The 23,049-nt window shown below is 38.6% G+C and overlaps 1 protein-coding gene across 1 annotated transcript; it reads left to right on the forward strand.

Annotated features, from left to right (window-relative positions):
- Positions 1–547: 547 nt before the first annotated feature.
- LOC134857095 (muscle M-line assembly protein unc-89-like) lies at positions 548–11,599 on the forward strand. The gene is made up of 5 exons (XM_063873458.1): positions 548–1,368; positions 1,445–1,547; positions 1,641–2,660; positions 5,832–5,960; positions 11,261–11,599. The coding sequence occupies exons 1-5, from the start codon at positions 856–858 to the stop codon at positions 11,437–11,439; spliced, it is 1,944 nt and encodes a 647-aa protein (XP_063729528.1). The 5' UTR covers positions 548–855; the 3' UTR covers positions 11,440–11,599.
- Positions 11,600–23,049: the final 11,450 nt, after the last annotated feature.

The raw sequence follows: 23,049 nt of genomic DNA on the forward strand, positions 1-23,049 counted from the left end.
CCTCTGACTACCAGAAGACTTCACGTAAGATAGTATCACCTATATCGATCCTAAAAATGCACTAACGGCGCCTTTGGCGCCAATATATTCTAATTTTAAGGATGACTGTGCCCTAAAAAATGCTATTTTTTTTTTGGTTATAACTTTAGGTGGATTTTAATTTGGTACACCTAAACAATTGACAAATTTTTCAAATTTATTTGAAAATCCTAGACCGCCCCTGACCAAAGGGACTCTTTGGGTTGCAGGGGGCCAAATCCCCGCACATCTAAGTCCACCCTAGTCTAACCTAAAAGCCAACAAAATTTTTCCAAAAACATCAACTTCGTCTAAAAACTCTTACTTAAGTCACCGGAACAGATGCAATTTTCGTTTTAATTATTTGCTGATGTATTTTGACCTCTTAATTATTCATAAATGCTGGATATTTAATTCAGATAATTGTTACATTGGTAATATCAAAGCGTTCTTTGACCGGAGTTTGAACCAGATTCAGATAAGCCCTTCAGAACCTGGTTTCAACTCTGGTTTAAATATTCTTTTCATTGCAAGTTTTAGATAAAATACATCCGGATAGCTCATGTCAACAATTAATTCATGTTTGATTGCGCAAGGTTTTCAATTGATTTCAAAACGTTGAGTTTGAAACGCACTTGACTTGAGGCGATTTCATTCACGACTTCAAAGACATCTTCAAGTCATTTCGAGTTGTTGCGTTGTTTATTCTTCAAAAATTGGTGAACTCGATATAATGGTCTAAATCTGCCTCAAAAAACCTTCAATTTATTAATAACTTTAGTAATTATTCTTCCAAATTTTACTCTCTTTTCAAATCTTTGTTAAAAAAACATCTAAATGGAAGAAACAAGCAATAACAATGGAGATGGTGCCCAAAGCTCATTGAAAGAGTCTCAAAATCAAATAGATGGGATCATTTTGGTAGAAAAACAAAATCAAGAAACCAAAGAAAACAATAATGATAATTTTGAATCATCGGCCTTAATTGAACAAGAAACTGGTGTTCAAATTGACACAAAATATTGTGATTCTTCAGCCCAGAGCAACAATTATGATTCAAATTACAATGCTCATTTTACTGAGTCAGCCAATTTGATTGAAAGTGACGACCAAAAAGGTCCGAATTACTTGTTTACTGGCCAAACCGAAATAAACAATTCGGATCAAAGTGAATCAATTGGCAGTGGTGCTGTTTGCGAGAACATAATATGCGAAGGCAGTGAAAATCAGCTCCAACTAGATTATAATCAGAACCAAGAAAACGAGAAACATTTAGATGATCAAAATTTAGAATCTGAATTTCAGCAGAATCATTGCCAAGAAACCAACGAGGTAGCTCAAAACATGTCGGTTAGTTGCAAAATTTGTCCAAATTTTAACTTGTGAGTCCAGTAGTTTTGGGGTAGTCACGGGATATGGGGTTTAGGTCACTGAAAATTTGCAGAATGGACATGTGGAGAACGGGATTCCAAACGGAGAAACAAACGGAGTCAACGAGGATCATCTTGCCAATGAACATATTTCTCAAGGTTGGATCTCGTGTAGATTTAAAGGTGGTTTTGATTAAACAAATAAATTCTTAAATTTGGTGCACTACTTGATATTTTTGTTGACAACTTTAGTCGACACACCCGTTGAAGTAACAAAAGCTACAATGAGTGCAACTGGCGAAGTCAAACCCGAAGAGAAACCGATATCGGGTGACAACGTCGGTAGTCCAAAAAACGAAACAGTTGCCGATAAGAATGAATCCGAAGCAAACCGACCAGCGACGCCATCATCTAAAAGAGGTTCTGTAAGCAGTACTTCGTCGAACCGAGCGTCTATTACCCAAGTGGAAGAAAATCACGTTGCACCTAGTGAATCGAACCGACCAGCGACACCGTCTTCCAAAAGAGGTTCCGTAACCAGCACTTCGTCGAACCGAGTGTCGGTCCAGGTTGAAGAAAATCACGCTGTACCCAGCGAACCGAACCGACCAGCGACACCGTCTTCCAAAAGAGGTTCCGTAACCAGCACTTCGTCGAACCGAGTGTCGGTCCAGGTGGAAGAAAATCACGTTGCACCAAGCGAACCGAACCGACCAGCGACACCGTCTTCCAAAAGAGGTTCCGTAACCAGTACTTCGTCGAACCGAGCGTCTGTTACTCAAGTGGAAGAAAATCATATTACGCCAAACGAAGATGTGAGCCAAAAACCCGAAGAGCCGAGTTCAACTGAAGAGAAGCGAGAGACATTCGGAAGCGACGAGGGCGAGCCGATATCCCAAGCGGATCACGTGACCAACGAAAAGACTCCTTCGAGATCTAGCAGTGCAAATAACGAACCGAAACCAGAAACCGGGAAGGAGGTACCTCAAACGAACGGAGTCGCGGATAACACCGACGAAACAGACACCGCCGAATCATCAACGAGCGGGCAAATTGATATCCGAGAAAACAGAGGTGAGTCGTCAAAAAGTGCGGACAAAGCCGACTCTTCGGAGCCGAACGGGGTTGCAGATCCGAACGAAGAGGTAGTGAATCGGCCATCGTCGGCACTGGCACCCGACTTGTCGGTTATCAGCGAGACAGATGAAAAAACTAGCCACAGTTACGAAAAGTGCGACAAAGAAACTGTACCAACGAATATTAATGAAAAAGGTGAGTTTTTACCATTTTTGTTATTTTCTAAATCTAAATAAACCCCAGTATTCAATTTTAAATAAGTTTTATACAATATAGTCGATATCGCTACGGCGGTTGTGGCCAAATCTTTGGCGTAAAAATTTTTGGATTTACTGAACAACCCCCCCCCCCCCCCTCCTATGGTATCTACTAACGAATCTTCACCCCCAATAAATAAATACAGTAAGTTAGCGCTAGAGCTCTGCATTGATAATTCTAATTTTGCTGCATTGTAATTGGTCGAAAATTTGATTACTTTAATCAACTTAGCAAACCCCCCCCCCCCCTTTCTTGAAAGGGGCATTGTTCAGTAGAACCAATTTTTTTGCCGCTTATCAGAAACTAACACCGATTAAGTACAAAGAGTACCAAAAGCTATAGTAGACCTTAATTTGATCACATATTTTTAAAAGTCATAAATTTTCCGAGGATTTTGCAGCTAACAGTGTTACATAATTTTGCAAAAGACACAATAAGATGTTTGTCATTGTTGTTTGAACTAAATAATCGTGTTGATGATGATTTTGAACTTTGAAACCTTTGGGAGTAGAAACAGTACTTGAAGAGTTTAAGGACATTGTAGTCGGAAGTCTGCGATGAACTCATTTGTCGAATGAAAGTTTGAACCTTTTCAACACATAATCGCAGCGCATGTTTTTAATCGTTAGAGGTTTTATGAGAAGACCTTTTGAGTGATTTTTTTGCTATATCCTGTTTTTTGTTTCAATCTGACGAAAGTGTTTTGCGCATTTTACTTCCATATATATACTGTCAGGAGTAGCAGAATAATGTGCAAGTTGTTCAGAAAGTTCCGACAGTTTTCCTTAGAAAAACTTTTAAAAAAACCCACTTTGTGTAGCTTTTTGAGCCTGGTTGGATAAAAGATACTAGACGAAAACTTTCAATGTAACACTAAATTTGTCTTCAAAGATGAATAAAAACAAAGAAACCTTAGAAAAAATCAAAAGACATTTCGAACTTTTCCAAATTTTTCGGATTTATTTTGCATTTTTTTATGAAGCCCTGATTGTTCCGAGAAGATTTCGGATGATGATTAACTCCTTCAAAAATTCAAATATAGTCCATTATAATAAACTTTTGGCTCATTCAACACAGTTTCCATTAATTCTCGAAAAATTTGTCTGCCCTTTTTACTCTGATCTGTTATGTTGGGAAAATCGTTACTATAAATAAGAAAAGGCGAGAATTCCAAAACAGATTTCTGGGGGTACATTTCTATGAGAACATTCAATTTTGTACACGTTGTTGAATGAATAACAAACTGGTTACCCTTAGTCGTACATTTATTATTGGGTGTCACAATCAATTGTATTTCAATTATTCGATAAATTTGAAGGCATGCAATGTGCCAACTTTATCTGTATTTTTGATTTCGAGAAGAACTTTCAAAGTTTGTTTTGTGACATCAACTGTAGACCGTTTATGCAAAATCTAATTTAATTGTTGCTTAAAATGTTCTATTTATTCAAAAAACTGATTATTGTTTCAGTTGAATTTTTGGCTTTCAATTAGTTGGAAGTGATTTGTCTGCTTCTTTGTCAGGATGGTGTTTTTTTTTTATTTTGAAACAACAGGGATAAAATGCTTAGCTATATCTCTTGGTTATACATAGTAATGGACAAATTAGTTTTAATTTTTGAGTTCCTTGTTTTAGCCAAACAATTTGACAAGCACAACTATTTTCTAGGTTTTTCCTGGGCAATTCATTAAATGTAAACTCCCTTTATTCGACTCATGGTTCAACCGGAACGATCGAACAATGTCCGTTTTCAACTCTTTGAGTCAAACGGTGTCCGTTTGAGATTTTCTGAATCAGACTTTGTCCTTTTTCGAATTAATTCGACGTTACCGGACCTTGTTCAACTTGGTTCAATTTTTCTCGACTGTGCTTGACTTTACCGGACATTGTTTGCGTTGCTCGTAATTTCGATCCTTGATTCAATCCCGTTGGACCCTTGAATTGACCCTGTTTGACCTATGATTCGCCCTATCGACTCATGATTGGACTCTTACTGACCTATGGGTCGACCCTATCGAACATATTTGACCCTTTTGGACTTATGATTTGACCGTATCGACCCTCTTCAATTCATTATTTGGCCCTGTTTGACCCTTGATTCGACCCTGTTCGACCAACGATTCGACGTAAACCGGCTATAGACTTCGTTCGACCGTCTTACTTTGCAGCAAATTTTGACATTGTTCGACCGTTTTGGTCGAATCATGAGTCGAACACCTCAGCCCGGGAATTGTTGAATGAATCCACTCGAATCCGTTCTCTCCAGTCAAATTATTCAAGGATACTAGCAATTTGAAAGTTGAATTTGATTTCGGCATAAGCGGAGAGAGTTCTCCCTACTAGTATTAATTAGAAAGATATTACAAATATTTTGTTTATAACAAATGCACCCAAAATCAGGAACCACAAATAATCATCGGACGGGGTAGAATGCGAAATCATACTAAAGCCCTTTCAGTCGTGATTTGAACCTTTCAGTCGTGATTTTTGATTTTTCGTTTAATTTCGAGCCAGTGAGCAGGCTTGCATTATTATTAGCTTATTTATGCTTAATTTAAGCGTTGAAAATTTAAATTTGTTCAAATAAAGTTAGTTTTTGGAGTTTTTAGCGCCCTATTAGGTATCATGAATACCAAAAACTTCAGAAACAAAATTTGAAAAAAAAACTTTTAAGCAATTTTTTTTCGTTTTTTCAGTAATTTTTCTTCCAAAACTGTTTTTTAAATTTGACTGTTTTACTATGACTGTGGAATTTGCCTAAGTTCTAGTTTTTCGTTCAGATCCTTTTACCACATCATACAGAAAAACGACAGTAATTTGAAAAACTTTTAATTTGTATTTTTAAGACTATGGTCGGAACATTCTGTGCTACTTGCACAGTAACCGGCTATACTTGTTGTTTTATGTCACTTGTCTCGCGTTTAATCAAATGTAACAAGGAATAGTCGAACTTGTTAATTAACGGAATAACTTATAAGGACGCTCATTTAGGGAAAATTCTATTTCAAAGTCTGGACATGAGTATGGGACTCGACCCGGGTCGCAACAAGCTACTTAAAGCTAAACGCGACTAAAACTCATAATTTTTTTTTGCTTTTTCATCGCAGGCGTGGAGAATTTGGCGGTTCCCGACGACGCAGCATTGCCATCTTCTGAAGTGAAGCGTTCGGAACAAGTGGTGACGTTAACTGTCGACCAAGAGGATCCTGGAAACGACGAAAGAAACACGTCTCAAGGTAAGAACTTGTTGACAAATTTATGAAAGTACAAACAAGTAGAAAAAGGCTAGCGGCTCCGTTTTTCAGTGCGTCAGTCCATCATGATTGATGATCGAATATTGACGCCAAATTTAACCTTTGGAAAACATTATTGCTTGCATTGGCGGAAGTTAATAAGATCCCATTAAAGAGCAGAGATGGGTTGCGTTGGCTAGCGCAATTGGTTCTCAATCCAGAGGTTGGTGCTTCGAAGCCAACCATGGTCTTGGTTGGCAGCTGAATGATATTGCTGAACAGCGATAGTTGAATAAAAGGCATTGAGCGTTTAAAAGGAGTCAGTAGTAAAGTTGTATCAGTATCTATCAGACCAGACCATCTTCTGTTTCATAACAACTTCTGGGATTGAGGTACTCGGCTTATCTTTCGACCGTCCCGAACAAATATGGATGGCTTCTGGGAAATGACGCACGATAAAATAATCAACAAAGCGGGCAAGCAAACGACTGATGGTCCGCAAAAAATTCAAATAAAGCCGGGAAAAATTCAAAAAAACTAAGCCGGCCAGCTGTCAAACCTGTCAGAAAATGCCAATCACAAAAGTCAGTTGAGTTCAAGCAGTTTGCCAGCATGCGGTGGAAATATGAAACAAATTTCCAAGTTTAGGAATAAAATTGCTGCCGGCAAAACATAGATTTTCGAATACTTACACTCTTAGCAAAACTGCCTTGTTCGCCAAGATTTTCATGGAAAAAATTGAGAAAGAATTGGAAAACATCCCTATTTATTCCAAATAGCAATTTTAAAAACCAAAAGTGGTACTAGTTTACATTTTTGGCTCCTAAAAATGCTGTGGTCCCTAATAAAAACAGAGGCACACTTTGAGTTAATTTTCAAGGTAAATATCTTAATTTCTCTATGTTGGTTGGTGCTACAACGGGTCCAGTTTTTCTAGCGGGTTCGAATCAGGATACCAAACCCTAGGCGTAGGTTCAAATCCGTGCTGGCTTTTGTTTTTAGGAAATAGGCGGGACCAGTCATCTCAACTAATTTTCTCACGTGACCAACCGAGTAAACATGTATCCCAAAAATATCCGTGCTGTCTCTTTGCTCTGTATATCTTTCAAGATGAGCTGATCTTTTTCGAATTTCACTGAACTTTGGAAGACCGAACTTCAATGAATCTGACTTTCTCTCTCTATTGTCTAACTCATGTACCTCAGAAAAACAATAACAGATTTTTTTTGGAATGATGTGGTCGGAACAATATGTGCAACTTGTGAACAAATTAAAAAAACGTCTTTTCCAGATTGAAAAAAATGCCAAACACGTTTTTCCTGAAGTTGAAAAAGAATCAAAGATCGAGGCACCCCGTAATAATAGTCATACCACTGCGCTGAAATCAACGAAGCATCTAGAACTACAGAAAGGTGCTTTCAGACTAACCAAAAGCAGTAACTGCAGATCAATTGACAAGGACTCAAAAAACCAGACACCCTTAAAATATTCATACTGCTTTGCTAAAATCAAACAAGCAGATAGACTCAAAAAAGTGCTTTTCAGATCAACCAGATTCATAAACTACAGATAAATTGAGAAAGACTCAAAAATCGAGACATCCCCTAATAATATTCATACTGCTTTGCTGAAATTGATGAAGCATCTAGAATCAGAAAGGTTCTTTTCGGTCAAACTAAAAACAGCAACTACAGATAGTTTAAGTAAGACTCAAAAATCAGTTAAGAGCAGCAACCACAGATCAACTGAGAAATACTCAAAAATCGAGACAACTCTTAATATAGTCATACTGCTTTGCTGACAGCAATGAAGCAGATAGAATCAGAAAGGTGCTTCTCAGACTAACCAAAAGCAGCAACTAAAGTTAATTTGAGAAAGACTCAAAAATTGAGACACCCTTTAATAATAGTCATTCTGATTTGCTGAAATCAAAGAAGCAGGCAGAATCAGAAAAATGCTTTTCAGATCAACCAAAATCATCAACTACAGATAAATTGAAAAATTTTCATAAATCGAGACACTCGATATTAGTATTCATATCGCTCTGCTGAAATCAAAGAAACATCTAGAATAAGAGAAGTGCTTTTCAGACAAAGCAAAAACAGCAACCACAGATATGTTGAAGACAGCATTATATCATCGACGACCACAGGGAAATAGGACTGTTCGTAGACTGCATGATCCAAATCCTTAGAAACAGACGTGCAGTAATGAAGATTGACCCTTGTTACAGTCCTTACCACCCGGGTTGACCTGATTAAACCAAAAATGCTAATCGTACACTTCCATAATTTTACTTCTACGAAAAAATCATAATCATACAAATTGCATACCTTTTGCAAAAATGGTGTCATCTTTTTTCAAAGATTTTTTTTAGTTTTGGCATAAAATCTGTGTATCATACTAAATAAAAAAGAAGCACTTTTTTTCTAGCAAATACTAATCATACAGTTTCCATATATGGAAATTGTATGACTAGCATTTTTTTATGACAACAAATTAAATTTGAAATTGGCTTCAAAAACTTTTTTAATGTTTTTTTTTCAACTGCAAATCGAATTTTGTACTCTAACAAATATTTTTCAAAAAAATTTTGTACATGTAAAATTTTTTTGTGTGTGTATAACGTAGTCCTGGATACAATTATATTGGATTTTTTTTCTCTTCGCTAAATAACTTTTTCAAAAAAGCTAAAAACTCTTTTTTTTATGACAAGTTTATGTATGCCTTGATCAATGTCTGATAATTTAAAAATTTAAATTTTAAAAATAATTATCGTTGAAAATGTATGCCAAATTTTAAAAGCTTGATACTTTCGCTATATTATTTTTGTAAGACAGTTAAGACATTTCAGGCCGCTTCCAATGCATTTTTAATGCAAAACCGTCAAACCGTTTGTTACTGTACGTTTGAGTAGCCAAGATTTTAGTCACTGTGTTCGGTTACAAACACAACCGAGAAGTTTTGAGAAATTAAATTGTAAAAAAAAATCAAAATTTTTGATTTATGGAAAAATGCTAGTCATACAATTTCCATATATGAAAACCACTAATCATAGACCTTTCATGCAGTTTTCTGTACTTATGGATTTGCATGAAAAGTATATGATTAGCATTTTTCCATATATGAAAATTGTTTAAAAAACGATTATCATTTTTGGTCAACCCGGGGAGCCATCAGAGGAAACTTATAATATTTCTTTAAACTTTTGATGGAACGAACAAGGACAACTCAGAACAAGGCATTGCGCACAAAAGACAATGTACATAAATGTTTGGTCAACGCACTTCTAATGTAGTGCAACCGGAGCATCCGAGGCAACCACGGTTCAAAGAGAAAACTCCGGAAAACTTGGCACTGGTGACAGAGACGACAGAAGCTAAAGAAGCAGCAAGACACAAACGAGAAAGAATAAGCGGCAGAGCGAACAAACTCAACTAGTGAAAACTATCCTTGAGGCTTCTGGGACAACAGCAAAAACCAGACACCGGGTAAGAGGGCTTTATAAGAAACACGGAGCAAAACAACGGGCACACAAACAAGTTGTGACTATAACAGCTTGCAAGTGGTGGCAATAACAGCTAGCATCAAAAAAGAGGATTAAAGATTCCAAAAGCTCAGAATGCAGAGCTTCTACTAAGCCAAGAGAATCACAGCCCTCAGAAAAAATGGCAATAGACCAAAGCACAAAGTACGGCCAGGCTGTCACCTAGAAGCAGTGATTGTCACCACTCGCATCAACGTATGTGAAAAAAAATTATTTCAATAACATCAACAAATACATTGCCACCATCAATAGTGAACTAGGAAATTAGACGACAAGCAAATTAGACGACAGCAAAGAAACGGAATTTACGGACAACCAGTATTTACTCATCCAAATTTTAATTTAAGTCTGTAAACAAAATTCACGCAATTTGCACGCAAGTTATTGACGAAATTTAGTTATTTTCGGATCGCCTAATTTCCCGTCGTCTAAGTTCCTAAATCCCATAGTGGACATAGTAAGGTCAGTTGATAAGTACGCGAAGAAAATTATTGAGTACCCCACAGTATTCAAAGAGTAAAGAATGTTCCGCGTGGATAGAATTCCGTCCGAAAGACGCTCGAAGAAGACAAGAGGAAAACAAGAAGGCGAGGCAGAAGAGACGGTCGGTCTAGTTACGCCCGACTGATCACCGGCCGCAAGCATGGCGGAGTCCATCTTCCTCTTTGGGGAGCGGTGGTGAAGTGGTTACGTCTCCGCCTCTCAATCGAAAGGTCGGATGTTCGAGGCCCACCATGATCCGTGCTCGTTGCTTGAGGGTGAAGCAACATTACCCAGCCCAGAAAATTACCAAAAAAAATTGCATATAGTTCTTAAACAGGGGCACAACAGCGGTTTGCCGTGATGAGCAGTACAGCTCGTGTGTTGGTCCTGTTATACCCTCAGCCGTTAGGTGAGGTATAAACGGTATAATCTCGATGTTCAAAGTCTATGCTTATTCGCTAACTAAGAATTGGAATATGAAGAGATAGAGAGCAACTTAAATTCAGTTTGGAAAGTTAAGTCTGGTCGACGCTGACCTCGAAGCATTTGAGATACAGCGTTTCATAATAACTAATACATATGTTGTTAGGTATAGATAGATACTTATTTAATACGCAGACTTCTATATGTATTATGTAATCAGTTAGGTTTATAATATGTAAACATTACCAACTGGTAGTTTTAGCACCTAATTGTACATTGTTTATAAAGGGATGTTTTACTACAATATCCGTATGGATAACAGGTCCTTTCCTTCGTGGATCAATGGTCTTAAGAAGACGAAGAGGGCACTGCAGGTGGTCAAGACGGAAAAAATGAAAAAGAGAAAAGCGAGAGAACAGAATTCAAAACTGAAATAAAAACTCATTTTTGGAGATAAAACTCATTTGAAAATCTTAATTTTAACCAGGGGGAATGAGAAACCCTTAAAAGTATACGGGTATTACTGAAAAAAAAACAATCTATACAACCAGAAGCCCAACCAGTTTGATGTACTATTAGCAAGTTGCAGTAAACTTGCACTCGATATTAATAACGATCTTGATTGTCTCTCAATTATGAAGCTATGTAACTGCCGAATTGTCAATCCAGGTTAACGGATTGCATTACTTGCAACGAATATCAATATCACGGGCTACCCTGGTACTGTTGAGTCACACGACATCCCTTTTTTAATCATACCTGCCTGACCCAAATGAGAAAGAGGCGAAAGATTTATGCTAAACTTAACAATGCGCTTTTTATTTTGCTAATGGTTTTTTTTTGTTTTCAGGCCGATCTCCGGAGCATAAGGACCAAGACCCCTACAACAACCCGGCATCGGACAAGTTCCAAGAGAGCATGAGAAACGAAGCCAGAAATCAGCGCAGATGGTGGCATGCGAACAAGAAACACAAAACTGGGGGAGGGGACGCGGGCACCGTCGACCCCTCTTGCTGCTCCATCGTATGAGCAGATATCAAGTGGGTGTCACGTGATTCTAGTAACTAAACCAAGAAGCATGTTCGGACATTCGAGTTGAGAAAAGACATCGAAGCTGCATCATTTTGACATGTCTGAAATTCTATTTTGCTGCAACACTTCATCTTTAATTCAACTTCGAAATTTTTAATTGTTTTCTGAGCTTGATGATATAGTTGATGAAGGCTCCTCCTCCACCCCCCCCCCCCCTCCCTCACACACACACACACACACACACACACCTTGCATGAGCTTCGATTTTATAGTTATGGGGTACAGAGTGGTTGGTTTTACAAGGTTATATACGAAAACCAGTTATAATTGTCATATCTTAAAATGTCCGAATGTCAGTTTTGATAGTATCGAATAATACAAACGGACCTACTTAACAATGCCCCCCCCCCCCCTACGGTAGCTACTTAAGAATCTCCACCTCTATTAATAATTACAGTAAAATAGAACTGAGCTTTCTAATAAGAATTTCAATTTTGCTGGATCCTGATTGGTCGAAAAATCGACCGTTTTGATCTACTTAACAATCTCCCCCCCCCCTTTCTTGAAAGGGGCGGAGATTGTTAAGTAGATCCATACAAACAATGAACGGATCAAGTAAGCAATCCGCCATTCACGCTTGGAGGGAGATAACGTAACAGATTCCATACTTGAGATATTTTTATAAACACTTGAAAAAAGTTTAAGTGATAAGAAACCATAAACCTAGTCTCCAATGAATGTGGAACACCAAACATCACTATATAAAATAACAAAAATATTTACCGAAAAAAATACCACAAACTGATACATACAAAGCAGACTTTTTCCGTTCTCCAATGAAAAAACGCTATTGAGCACAAAATTAAGGTGCTGCGGACAACAATTCTATGTATCTGCAGATGAGAAGGCAGAGGGTGCTCATAATTCATTGAGGCGATAAACGCAAAGTCAAAAACTGCGGAAAATCAAGTTACTATTGATTCTTTATTTCAGTGACATGCAAATGCTCGACTTTTACCTTTTTACTCTTGATTAAATAAATAGAAAGTCTGTTCAAACGTATAGAGGAAACCCGTTCGGTTAACTCTTAAAAAATGAAAAAAGATTGATATCCAGTCGAGTTTTATTACTCAATTTACTGCTTGATACTCAAAAAAGCTGTACAAAAACATTTAGGAATAATGGGCTCGTAGTTTGATAACATAGGAGGCTACTAGGGTATCAAGTACGCCTGCACAACAGTTGAATTATTTTAGAGCAGTCGTAACATTTCTAGTAGGAATTAATGTCGAGATGGGCTGCACACGTTATGCGGATACAAAGGAAGAGCATCAACAATAGTAACTTGCTTTCCTCAACGCAATGGCCGCCCAAACCAAAGTTTACAAAAAAAAATTTTTAAATCGATTTTTTTTTCAAAACTTTTTCTCGACACACAGAAAGTTCAATCGGTCAATTGATTGCGTTTTTTGAACTAATTAATAATCTGCTTACGTTTGGTTACGTTTTCTGTAGCGTGCGTTCTACCGTTTTTGCATAAGAGATATAGCCTAATTGGTCATTCGGGGGGGGGGGGGGGGAGATTGCTCAATTGATCTCAATAATAAAATTATGCAGGATAGGGCAGGAAAAAGAGCCTTAGTGAGCCTGTTCTTAGATGAGAAAGTTACCTCCAGGAAATCGACAAAGGAACTTGCTTCAGCAAAATATTTTGAAAATTTTTAAGAATTGTGTCAGGACGCTACGTATTGAAGATTTTCTCCCGGCATTTTCTGCGCTGTCTTCCCTCAAAAACCGTATATTTTGGAGTCAAATTCCTCCCTGAATTTTTGTTACTATGGTTCGGCTATGGTTCGGAAAAAATGAGTGGGTTGTTTATGAGTGAGCAGTTCATAAGTGAGCAGTTAATGAGTGAGCAGCTCATGAGTGAGCAGTTAATGAGTGAGCAATTAATGAGTGAGCAGTTAATGAGTGAGCAGTAAATGAGTGAGCAGTTAATGAATGAGCAGTTAATGAGTGAGCAGTTAATGAGTGAGCAGTTAATGAGTGAGCAGTTAATAAGTGAGCAGTTAATGAGTGAGCAGTTAATGAGTGAGCAGTTAATGAGTGAGCAGTTAATGAGTGAGCAGTTAATGAGTGAGCAGTTAATGAGTGAGCAGTTAATGAGTGAGCAGTTAATGAGTGAGCAGTTAATGAGTGAGCAGTTTATGAGTGAGCAGTTAATGAGTGAGCAGTTAATGAGTGAGCAGTTAATGAGTGAGCAGTTAATGAGTGAGCAGTTACTGCGTGAGCAGTTTATGAGTGAGCAGTTCATGAGTGAGCAGTTAATGAGTGAGCAGTAAATGAGTGAGCAGTTAATGAGTGAGCAGTTACTGAGTGAGCAGTTAATGATTGAGCAGTTAATGAGTGAGCAGTTAATGAGTCAGCAGTTAATGAGTGAGCAGTTTATGAGTGAGCAGTTAATGAGTGGGCAGTTAATGAGTGAGCAGTTAATGAGTGAGCAGTTAAAGAGTGAGCAGTAAATGAGTGAGCAGTTAATGAGTGAGCAGTAAATGAGTGAGCAGTTAATGAGTGAGCAGTTAATGAGTGAGCAGTTAATGAGTGAGCAGTTAATGAGTGAGCAGTTAATGAGTGAGCAGTTAATGAGTGAGCAGTTAATGAGTGAGCAGTTAATGAGTGAGCAGTTAATGAGTGAGCAGTTAATGAGTGAGATGTTAATGAGTGAGCAGTTAATGAGTGAGCAGTTAAAGAGTGAGCTGTGAGCAGTTAATGAATGAGCAGTTAATGAGTGAGCAGTTAATGAGTGAGCAGTTAATGAGTGAGCAGTTAATGAGTGAGCAGTAAATGAGTGAGCAGTTAATGAGTGAGCAGTTACTGAGTGAGCAGTTAATGATTGAGCAGTTAATGAGTGAGCAGTTAATGAGTCAGCAGTTAATGAGTGAGCAGTTTATGAGTGAGCAGTTAATGAGTGAGCAGTTAATGAGTGAGCAGTTAATGAGTGAGCAGTTAAAGAGTGAGCAGTAAATGAGTGAGCAGTTAATGAGTGAGCAGTAAATGAGTGAGCAGTTAATGAGTGAGCAGTTAATGAGTGAGCAGTTAATGAGTGAGCAGTTAATGAGTGAGCAGTTAATGAGTGAGCAGTTAATGAGTGAGCAGTTAATGAGTGAGCAGTTAATGAGTGAGCAGTTAATGAGTGAGCAGTTTATGAGTGAGCAGTTAATGAGTGAGCAGTTAATGAGTGAGCAGTTAATGAGTGAGCAGTTACTGCGTGAGCAGTTTATGAGTGAGCAGTTCATGAGTGAGCAGTTAATGAGTGAGCAGTAAATGAGTGAGCAGTTAATGAGTGAGCAGTTACTGAGTGAGCAGTTAATGATTGAGCAGTTAATGAGTGAGCAGTTAATGAGTCAGCAGTTAATGAGTGAGCAGTTTATGAGTGAGCAGTTAATGAGTGAGCAGTTAATGAGTGAGCAGTTAATGAGTGAGCAGTTAAAGAGTGAGCAGTAAATGAGTGAGCAGTTAATGAGTGAGCAGTAAATGAGTGAGCAGTTAATGAGTGAGCAGTTAATGAGTGAGCAGTTAATGAGTGAGCAGTTAATGAGTGAGCAGTTAATGAGTGAGCAGTTAATGAGTGAGCAGTTAATGAGTGAGCAGTTAATGAGTGAGATGTTAATGAGTGAGCAGTTAATGAGTGAGCAGTTAAAGAGTGAGCTGTGAGCAGTTAATGAATGAGCAGTTAATGAGTGAGCAGTTAATGAGTGAGCAGTTAATGAGTGAGCAGTTAATGAGTGAGCAGTTAAAGAGTGAGCTGTGAGCAGTTAATGAATGAGCAGTTAATGAGTGAGAAGTTAATGAGTGAGCAGTAAATGAGTGAGAAGTTAATGAGTGAGCAGTTAATGAGTGAGCAGTTTATGAGTGAGCAGTTAATGAGTGAGCAGTTAATGAGTGAGCAGTTAATGAGTGAGCAGTTAAAGAGTGAGCAGTAAATGAGTGAGCAGTTAATGAGTGAGCAGTAAATGAGTGAGCAGTTAATGAGTGAGCAGTTAATGAGTGAGCAGTTAATGAGTGAGCAGTTAATGAGTGAGCAGTTAATGAGTGAGCAGTTAATGAGTGAGCAGTTAATGAGTGAGCAGTTAATGAGTGAGCAGTTAATGAGTGAGCAGTTTATGAGTGAGCAGTTAATGAGTGAGCAGTTAATGAGTGAGCAGTTAATGAGTGAGCAGTTACTGCGTGAGCAGTTTATGAGTGAGCAGTTCATGAGTGAGCAGTTAATGAGTGAGCAGTAAATGAGTGAGCAGTTAATGAGTGAGCAGTTACTGAGTGAGCAGTTAATGATTGAGCAGTTAATGAGTGAGCAGTTAATGAGTCAGCAGTTAATGAGTGAGCAGTTTATGAGTCAGCAGTTAATGAGTGAGCAGTTAATGAGTGAGCAGTTAATGAGTGAGCAGTTAAAGAGTGAGCAGTAAATGAGTGAGCAGTTAATGAGTGAGCAGTAAATGAGTGAGCAGTTAATGAGTGAGCAGTTAATGAGTGAGCAGTTAATGAGTGAGCAGTTAATGAGTGAGCAGTTAATGAGTGAGCAGTTAATGAGTGAGCAGTTAATGAGTGAGCAGTTAATGAGTGAGCAGTTAATGAGTGAGATGTTAATGAGTGAGCAGTTAATGAGTGAGCAGTTAAAGAGTGAGCTGTGAGCAGTTAATGAATGAGCAGTTAATGAGTGAGCAGTTAATGAGTGAGCAGTTAATGAGTGAGCAGTTAATGAGTGAGCAGTTAATGAGTGAGCAGTTAATGAGTGAGCAGTTAAAGAGTGAGCTGTGAGCAGTTAATGAATGAGCAGTTAATGAGTGAGAAGTTAATGAGTGAGCAGTAAATGAGTGAGAAGTTAATGAGTGAGCAGTTAATGAGTGAGCAGTTAATGAGTGAGCAGTTAATGAGTGAGCAGTTAATGAGTGAACAGTTAATGAGTGAGCAGTTAATGAGTAAGCAGTTAATGAATGAGCAGTTAATGAGTGAGCAGTTAATGAGTGAGCAGTTAATGAGTGAGCAGTTAATGATTGAGCAGTTAATGAGTGAGCAGTTAATGAGTGAGCAGTTAATGAGTGAGCAGTTAATGAGTGAGCAGTTTATGAGTGAGCAGTTAATGAGTGAGCATTTAATGAGTGAGCAGTTAAAGAGTGAGCAGTAAATGAGTGAGCAGTTAATGAGTGAGCAGTAAATGAGTGAGCAGTTAATGAGTGAGCAGTTAATGAGTGAGCAGTTAATGAGTGAGCAGTTAATGAGTGAGCAGTTAATGAGTGAGCAGTTAATGAGTGAGCAGTTAAAGAGTGAGCTGTGAGCAGTTAATGAATGAGCAGTTAATGAGTGAGCAGTTAACGAGTGAGCAGTAAATGAGTGAGCAGTTAATGAGTGAGCCTTTAATGAGTGAGCAGTTAATGAGTGAGCAGTTAATGAGTGAGCAGTTAATGAGTGAGCAGTTAATGAGTGAGCAGTTAATGAGTGAGCAAATAATGAGGAAGCAGTTAATGAATGAGCAATTAATGAGTGAGCAGTTAATGAGTGAGCATTCAATGAGTGAGCAGTAAATGAGTGAGCAGTTAATGAGTGAGCAGTTAATGAGTGAGCAGTTAATGAGTGAGCAGTTAATGAATGAGCAGTTAATGACTGAGAAGTTAGTGAATGAGCAGTTAATGAGTGAGCAGTTAATGAGTGAGCAGTTAATGAGTGAGCAGTTATTGAGTGAGCAGTTAATGAGTGAGCAGTTTATGAGTGAGCAGCTCATGAGTGAGCAGTTAATGAGTGAGCAGTTAATGAGTGAGCAGTTAATGAGTGAGCAGTAAATGAGTGAGCAGTTAATGAGTGAGCAGTAAATGAGTGAGCAGTTAATGAGTGAGCAGTTAATGAGTGAGCAGTTAATGAGTGAGCAGTTAATGAGTGAGCAGTTAATGAGTGAGCAGTTAAAGAGTGAGCAGTTAATGAGTGAGCAGTGAGCAGTTAATGAATGAGTAGTTAAAGAGTGAGCAGTGAGCAGTTAATGAGTGAGCAGTTAATGAGTGAGCAGTTATTGAGTGAGCAGTTTATGAGTGAGCAGCTCATGAGTGAGTAGTTAATGAATGAGCAATTAATGAGTGAGCAGTTAATGAGTGAGCATTTAATGAGTGAGCAGTAAATGAGTGAGCAGTTAATGAGTGAGCAGTTAATGAGTGAGCAGTTAATGAGTGAGCAGTTAATGAATGAGCAGTTAATGAGTGAGCAGTTAATGAGTGAGCAGTTAATGAGTGAGCAGTTAATGAGTGAGCAGTTAAAGTGTGAGCAGTTAATGGGTGAGCAGTTAATGAGTGAGCAGTTAATGAGTGAGCAGTTAATGAGTGAGCAGTTAATGAGTGAGCAGTTAATGAGTGAGCAATTAATGAGTGAGCAGTTAATGAGTGAGCATTTAATGAGTGAGCAGTAAATGAGTGAGCAGTTAATGAGTGAGCAGTTAATGAGTGAGCAGTTCATGAGCAGCTCATGAGTGAGCAGTTAATGAGTGAGCAGTTAATGAGTGAGCAGTTAATGAGTGAGCAGTTAATGAGTGAGCAGTTAATGAGTGAGCAGTAAATGAGTGAGCAGTTAATGAGTGAGCAGTAAATGAGTGAGCAGTTAATGAGTGAGCAGTTAATGAGTGAGCAGTGAGCAGTTAATGAATGAGCAGTTAAAGAGTGAGCAGTGAGCAGTTAATGAGTGAGCAGTTAATGAGTGAGCAGTTATTGAGTGAGCAGTTTATGAGTGAGCAGCTCATGAGTGAGTAGTTAATGAATGAGCAATTAATGAGTGAGCAGTTAATGAGTGAGCATTCAATGAGTGAGCAGTAAATGAGTGAGCAGTTAATGAGTGAGCAGTTAATGAGTGAGCAGTTAATGAGTGAGCAGTTAATGAATGAGCAGTTAATGACTGAGTAGTTAGTGAATGAGCAGTTAATGAGTGAGCAGTTAATGAGTGAGCAGTTAATGAGTGAGCAGTTATTGAGTGAGCAGTTAATGAGTGAGCAGTTTATGAGTGAGCAGCTCATGAGTGAGCAGTTAATGAGTGAGCAGTTAATGAGTGAGCAGTTAATGAGTGAGCAGTTAATGACTGAGTAGTTAGTGAATGAGCAGTTAATGACTGAGTAGTTAGTGAATGAGCAGTTAATGAGTGAGCAGTTAATGAGTGAGCAGTTAATGAGTGAGCAGTTATTGAGTGAGCAGTTAATGAGTGAGCAGTTTATGAGTGAGCAGCTCATGAGTGAGCAGTTAATGAGTGAGCAGTTAATGAGTGAGCAGTTAATGAGTGAGCAGTAAATGAGTGAGCAGTTAATGAGTGAGCAGTAAATGAGTGAGCAGTTAATGAGTGAGCAGTTAATGAGTGAGCAGTTAATGAGTGAGCAGTTAATGAGTGAGCAGTTAATGAGTGAGCAGTTAAAGAGTGAGCAGTTAATGAGTGAGCAGTGAGCAGTTAATGAATGAGTAGTTAAAGAGTGAGCAGTGAGCAGTTAATGAGTGAGCAGTTAATGAGTGAGCAGTTATTGAGTGAGCAGTTTATGAGTGAGCAGCTCATGAGTGAGTAGTTAATGAATGAGCAATTAATGAGTGAGCAGTTAATGAGTGAGCATTTAATGAGTGAGCAGTAAATGAGTGAGCAGTTAATGAGTGAGCAGTTAATGAGTGAGCAGTTAATGAGTGAGCAGTTAATGAATGAGCAGTTAATGAGTGAGCAGTTAATGAGTGAGCAGTTATTGAGTGAGCAGTTTATGAGTGAGCAGCTCATGAGTGAGTAGTTAATGAATGAGCAATTAATGAGTGAGCAGTTAATGAGTGAGCATTTAATGAGTGAGCAGTAAATGAGTGAGCAGTTAATGAGTGAGCAGTTAATGAGTGAGCAGTTAATGAGTGAGCAGTTAATGAGTGAGCAGTTAATGAAAGAGCAGTTAATGAGTGAGCAGTTAATGAGTGAGCAGTTATTGAGTGAGCAGTTTATGAGTGAGCAGCTCATGAGTGAGTAGTTAATGAATGAGCAATTAATGAGTGAGCAGTTAATGAGTGAGCATTTAATGAGTGAGCAGTAAATGAGTGAGCAGTTAATGAGTGAGCAGTTAATGAGTGAGCAGTTAATGAGTGAGCAGTTAATGAGTGAGCAGTTAATGAAAGAGCAGTTAATGAGTGAGCAGTTAATGAGTGAGCAGTTAATGAGTGAGCAGTTAATGAGTGAGCAGTTAAAGAGTGAGCAGTTAATGAGTGAGCAGTTAATGAGTGAGCAGCTAATGAGTGAGCAGTTAATGAGTGAGCAGTGAATGAATGAGCTGTAAATGAGTCAGCAGTTAATGAGTGAGCAGTTAATGAGTGAGTAGTTAATGAGTGAGCAGTTAATGAGTGAGCAGTTAATGAGTGAGCAGTTAATGAGTGAGCAGTTGATGAGTGAGCAGTTATTGAGTGAGCAGTTAATGAGTGAGCAGTTAATGAGTGAGCAGTTAATGAGTGAGCAGTTAATGAGTGAGCAGTAAATGTGTGAGCAGTTAATTAGTGAGCAGTAAATGAGTGAGCAGTTAATGAAAGAGCAGTTAATGAGTGAGCAGTTAATGAGTGAGCAGTTAATGAGTGAGCAGTTAATGAGTGAGCAGTTAAAGAGTGAGCAGTTAATGAGTGAGCAGTTAATGAGTGAGCAGTTAAAGTGTGAGCAGTTAATGGGTGAGCAGTTAATGAGTGAGCAGTTAATGAGTGAGCAGTTAATGAGTGAGCAGTTATTGAGTGAGCAGTTAATGAGTGAGCAGTTAATGAAAGAGCAGTTAATGAGTGAGCAGTTAATGGGTGAGCAGTTAATGAGTGAGCAGTTAATGAGTGAGCAGTTAAAGAGTGAGCAGTTAATGAGTGAGCAGTTAATGAGTGAGCAGCTAATGAGTGAGCAGTTAATGAGTGAGCAGTGAATGAATGAGCTGTAAATGAGTGAGCAGTTAATGAGTGAGCAGTTAATGAGTGAGTAGTTAATGAGTGAGCAGTTAATGAGTGAGCAGTTAATGAGTGAGCAGTTAATGAGTGAGCAGTTGATGAGTGAGCAGTTATTGAGTGAGCAGTTAATGAGTGAGCAGTTAATGAGTGAGCAGTTAATGAGTGAGCAGTTAATGAGTGAGCAGTAAATGTGTGAGCAGTTAATTAGTGAGCAGTAAATGAGTGAGCAGTTAATGAAAGAGCAGTTAATGAGTGAGCAGTTAATGAGTGAGCAGTTAATGAGTGAGCAGTTAATGAGTGAGCAGTTAAAGAGTGAGCAGTTAATGAGTGAGCAGTTAATGAGTGAGCAGTTAATGAGTGAGCAGTTAATGAGTGAGCAGTTAATGAGTGAGCAGCTAATGAGTGAGCAGTTAATGAGTGAGCAGTTAATGAGTGAGCAGTTAATGAAAGAGCAGTTAATGAGTGAGCAGTTAATGAGTGAGCAGTTAATGAGTGAGCAGTTAATGAGTGAGCAGTTAAAGAGTGAGCAGTTAATGAGTGAGCAGTTAATGAGTGAGCAGCTAATGAGTGAGCAGTTAATGAGTGAGCAGTGAATGAATGAGCTGTAAATGAGTGAGCAGTTAATGAGTGAGCAGTTAATGAGTGAGTAGTTAATGAGTGAGCAGTTAATGAGTGAGCAGTTAATGAGTGAGCAGTTAATGAGTGAGCAGTTGATGAGTGAGCAGTTATTGAGTGAGCAGTTAATGAGTGAGCAGTTAATGAGTGAGCAGTTAATGAGTGAGCAGTTAATGAGTGAGCAGTAAATGTGTGAGCAGTTAATTAGTGAGCAGTAAATGAGTGAGCAGTTAATGAGTGAGCAGTTAATGAGTGAGCAGTTAATGAGTGAGCAGTTAATGAGTGAGCAGTTAATGAGTGAGCAGCTAATGAGTGAGCAGTTAATGAGTGAGCAGTTAATGAGTGAGCAGTTAATGAGAGAGCAGTTAATGAGTGAGCAGTTAATGAGTGAGCAGTTAATGAGTGAGCAGTTAATGAGTGAGCAGTTAATGAGTGAGCAGTTAATGAGTGAGCAGTTAATGAGTGAGCAGTTAATGAGTGAGCAGTAAATGAGTGAGCAGTAAATGAGTGAGCAGTTAATGAGTGAGCAGTTAATGAGTGAGCAGTTAATGAGTGAGCAGTTAATGAGTGAGCAGTTAATGAGTGAGCAGTTAAAGAGTGAGCAGTTAATGAGTGAGCAGTTAAGGAGTGAGCAGTTAAAGAGTGAGCAGTTAATGAGTGAGCAGTTAATGAGTGAGCAGTTAATGAGTGAGCAGTTAATGAGTGAGCAGTTAATGAGTGAGTAGTTAATGAGTGAGCAGTTAATGAGTGAGCAGTTAATGAGTGAGTAGTTAATGAGTGAGCAGTTAATGAGTGAGCAGTTAATGAGTGAGCAGTTAATGAGTGAGCAGTTGATGAGTGAGCAGTTATTGAGTGAGCAGTTAATGAGTGAGCAGTTAATGAGTGAGCAGTTAATTAGTGAGCAGTAAATGAGTGAGCAGTTAATGAAAGAGCAGTTAATGAGTGAGCAGTTAATGAGTGAGCAGTTAATGAGTGAGCAGTTAATGAGTGAGCAGTTAAAGAGTGAGCAGTTAATGAGTGAGCAGTTAATGAGTGAGCAGTTAATGAGTGAGCAGTTAATGAGTGAGCAGTTAATGAGTGAGCAGCTAATGAGTGAGCAGTTAATGAGTGAGCAGTTAATGAGTGAGCAGTTAATGAGTGAGCAGTTAATGAGTGAGCAGTTAATGAGTGAGCAGTTAATGAGTGAGCAGTTAATGAGTGAGCAGTTAATGAGTGAGCAGTTAATGAGTGAGCAGTTAATGAGTGAGCAGTTAATGAGTGAGCAGTAAATGAGTGAGCAGTAAATGAGTGAGCAGTTAATGAGTGAGCAGTTAATGAAAGAGCATTTAATGAGTGAGCAGTTAATGGGTGAGCAGTTAATGAGTGAGCAGTTAATGAGTGAGCAGTTAAAGAGTGAGCAGTTAATGAGTGAGCAGTTAAGGAGTGAGCAGTTAAAGAGTGAGCAGTTAATGAGTGAGCAGTTAATGAGTGAGCAGTTAACGAGTGAGCAGTTAATGAGTGAGCAGTTAATGAGTGAACAGTTAATGAGTGAGCAGTTAATGAGTGAGCAGTTAATGAGTGAGCAGTTAATGAGTGAGCAGTTAATGAGTGAGCAGTTAAGGAGTGAGCAGTAAATGAGTGAGCAGTTAATGAGTGAGCAGTAAACGAGTGAGCAGTTAATGAGTGGGCAGTTAATGAGTGAGCAGTTAATGAGTGAGCAGTTAATGAGAGAGCAGTTAATGAGTGAGCAGTTAATGAGTGGGCAGTTAATGAGTGAGCAGTTAATGAGTGATGAGTTAATGAGTGAGCAGTTAAAGAGTGAGCAGTAAATGAGTGAGCAGTTAATAAGTGAGCAGTAAATGAGTGAGCAGTTAATGAGTGAGCAGTTAATGAGTGAGCAGTTAATGAGTGAGCAGGTAATGAGTGAGCAGTTAATGAGTGAGCAGTTAATGAGTGAGCAGTTAATGAGTGAGCAGTTAATGAGTGAGCAGTTAATGAGTGAGCAGTTAATGAGTGAGCAGTTAATGAGTGAGCAGTTATTGAGTGAGCAGTTAATGAG

The sequence above is a fragment of the Symsagittifera roscoffensis genome, chromosome 1 (genome assembly GCF_963678635.1).
Source record: "Symsagittifera roscoffensis chromosome 1, txSymRosc1.1, whole genome shotgun sequence".
Taxonomy (NCBI): Eukaryota; Metazoa; Xenacoelomorpha; order Acoela; family Convolutidae; genus Symsagittifera; species Symsagittifera roscoffensis.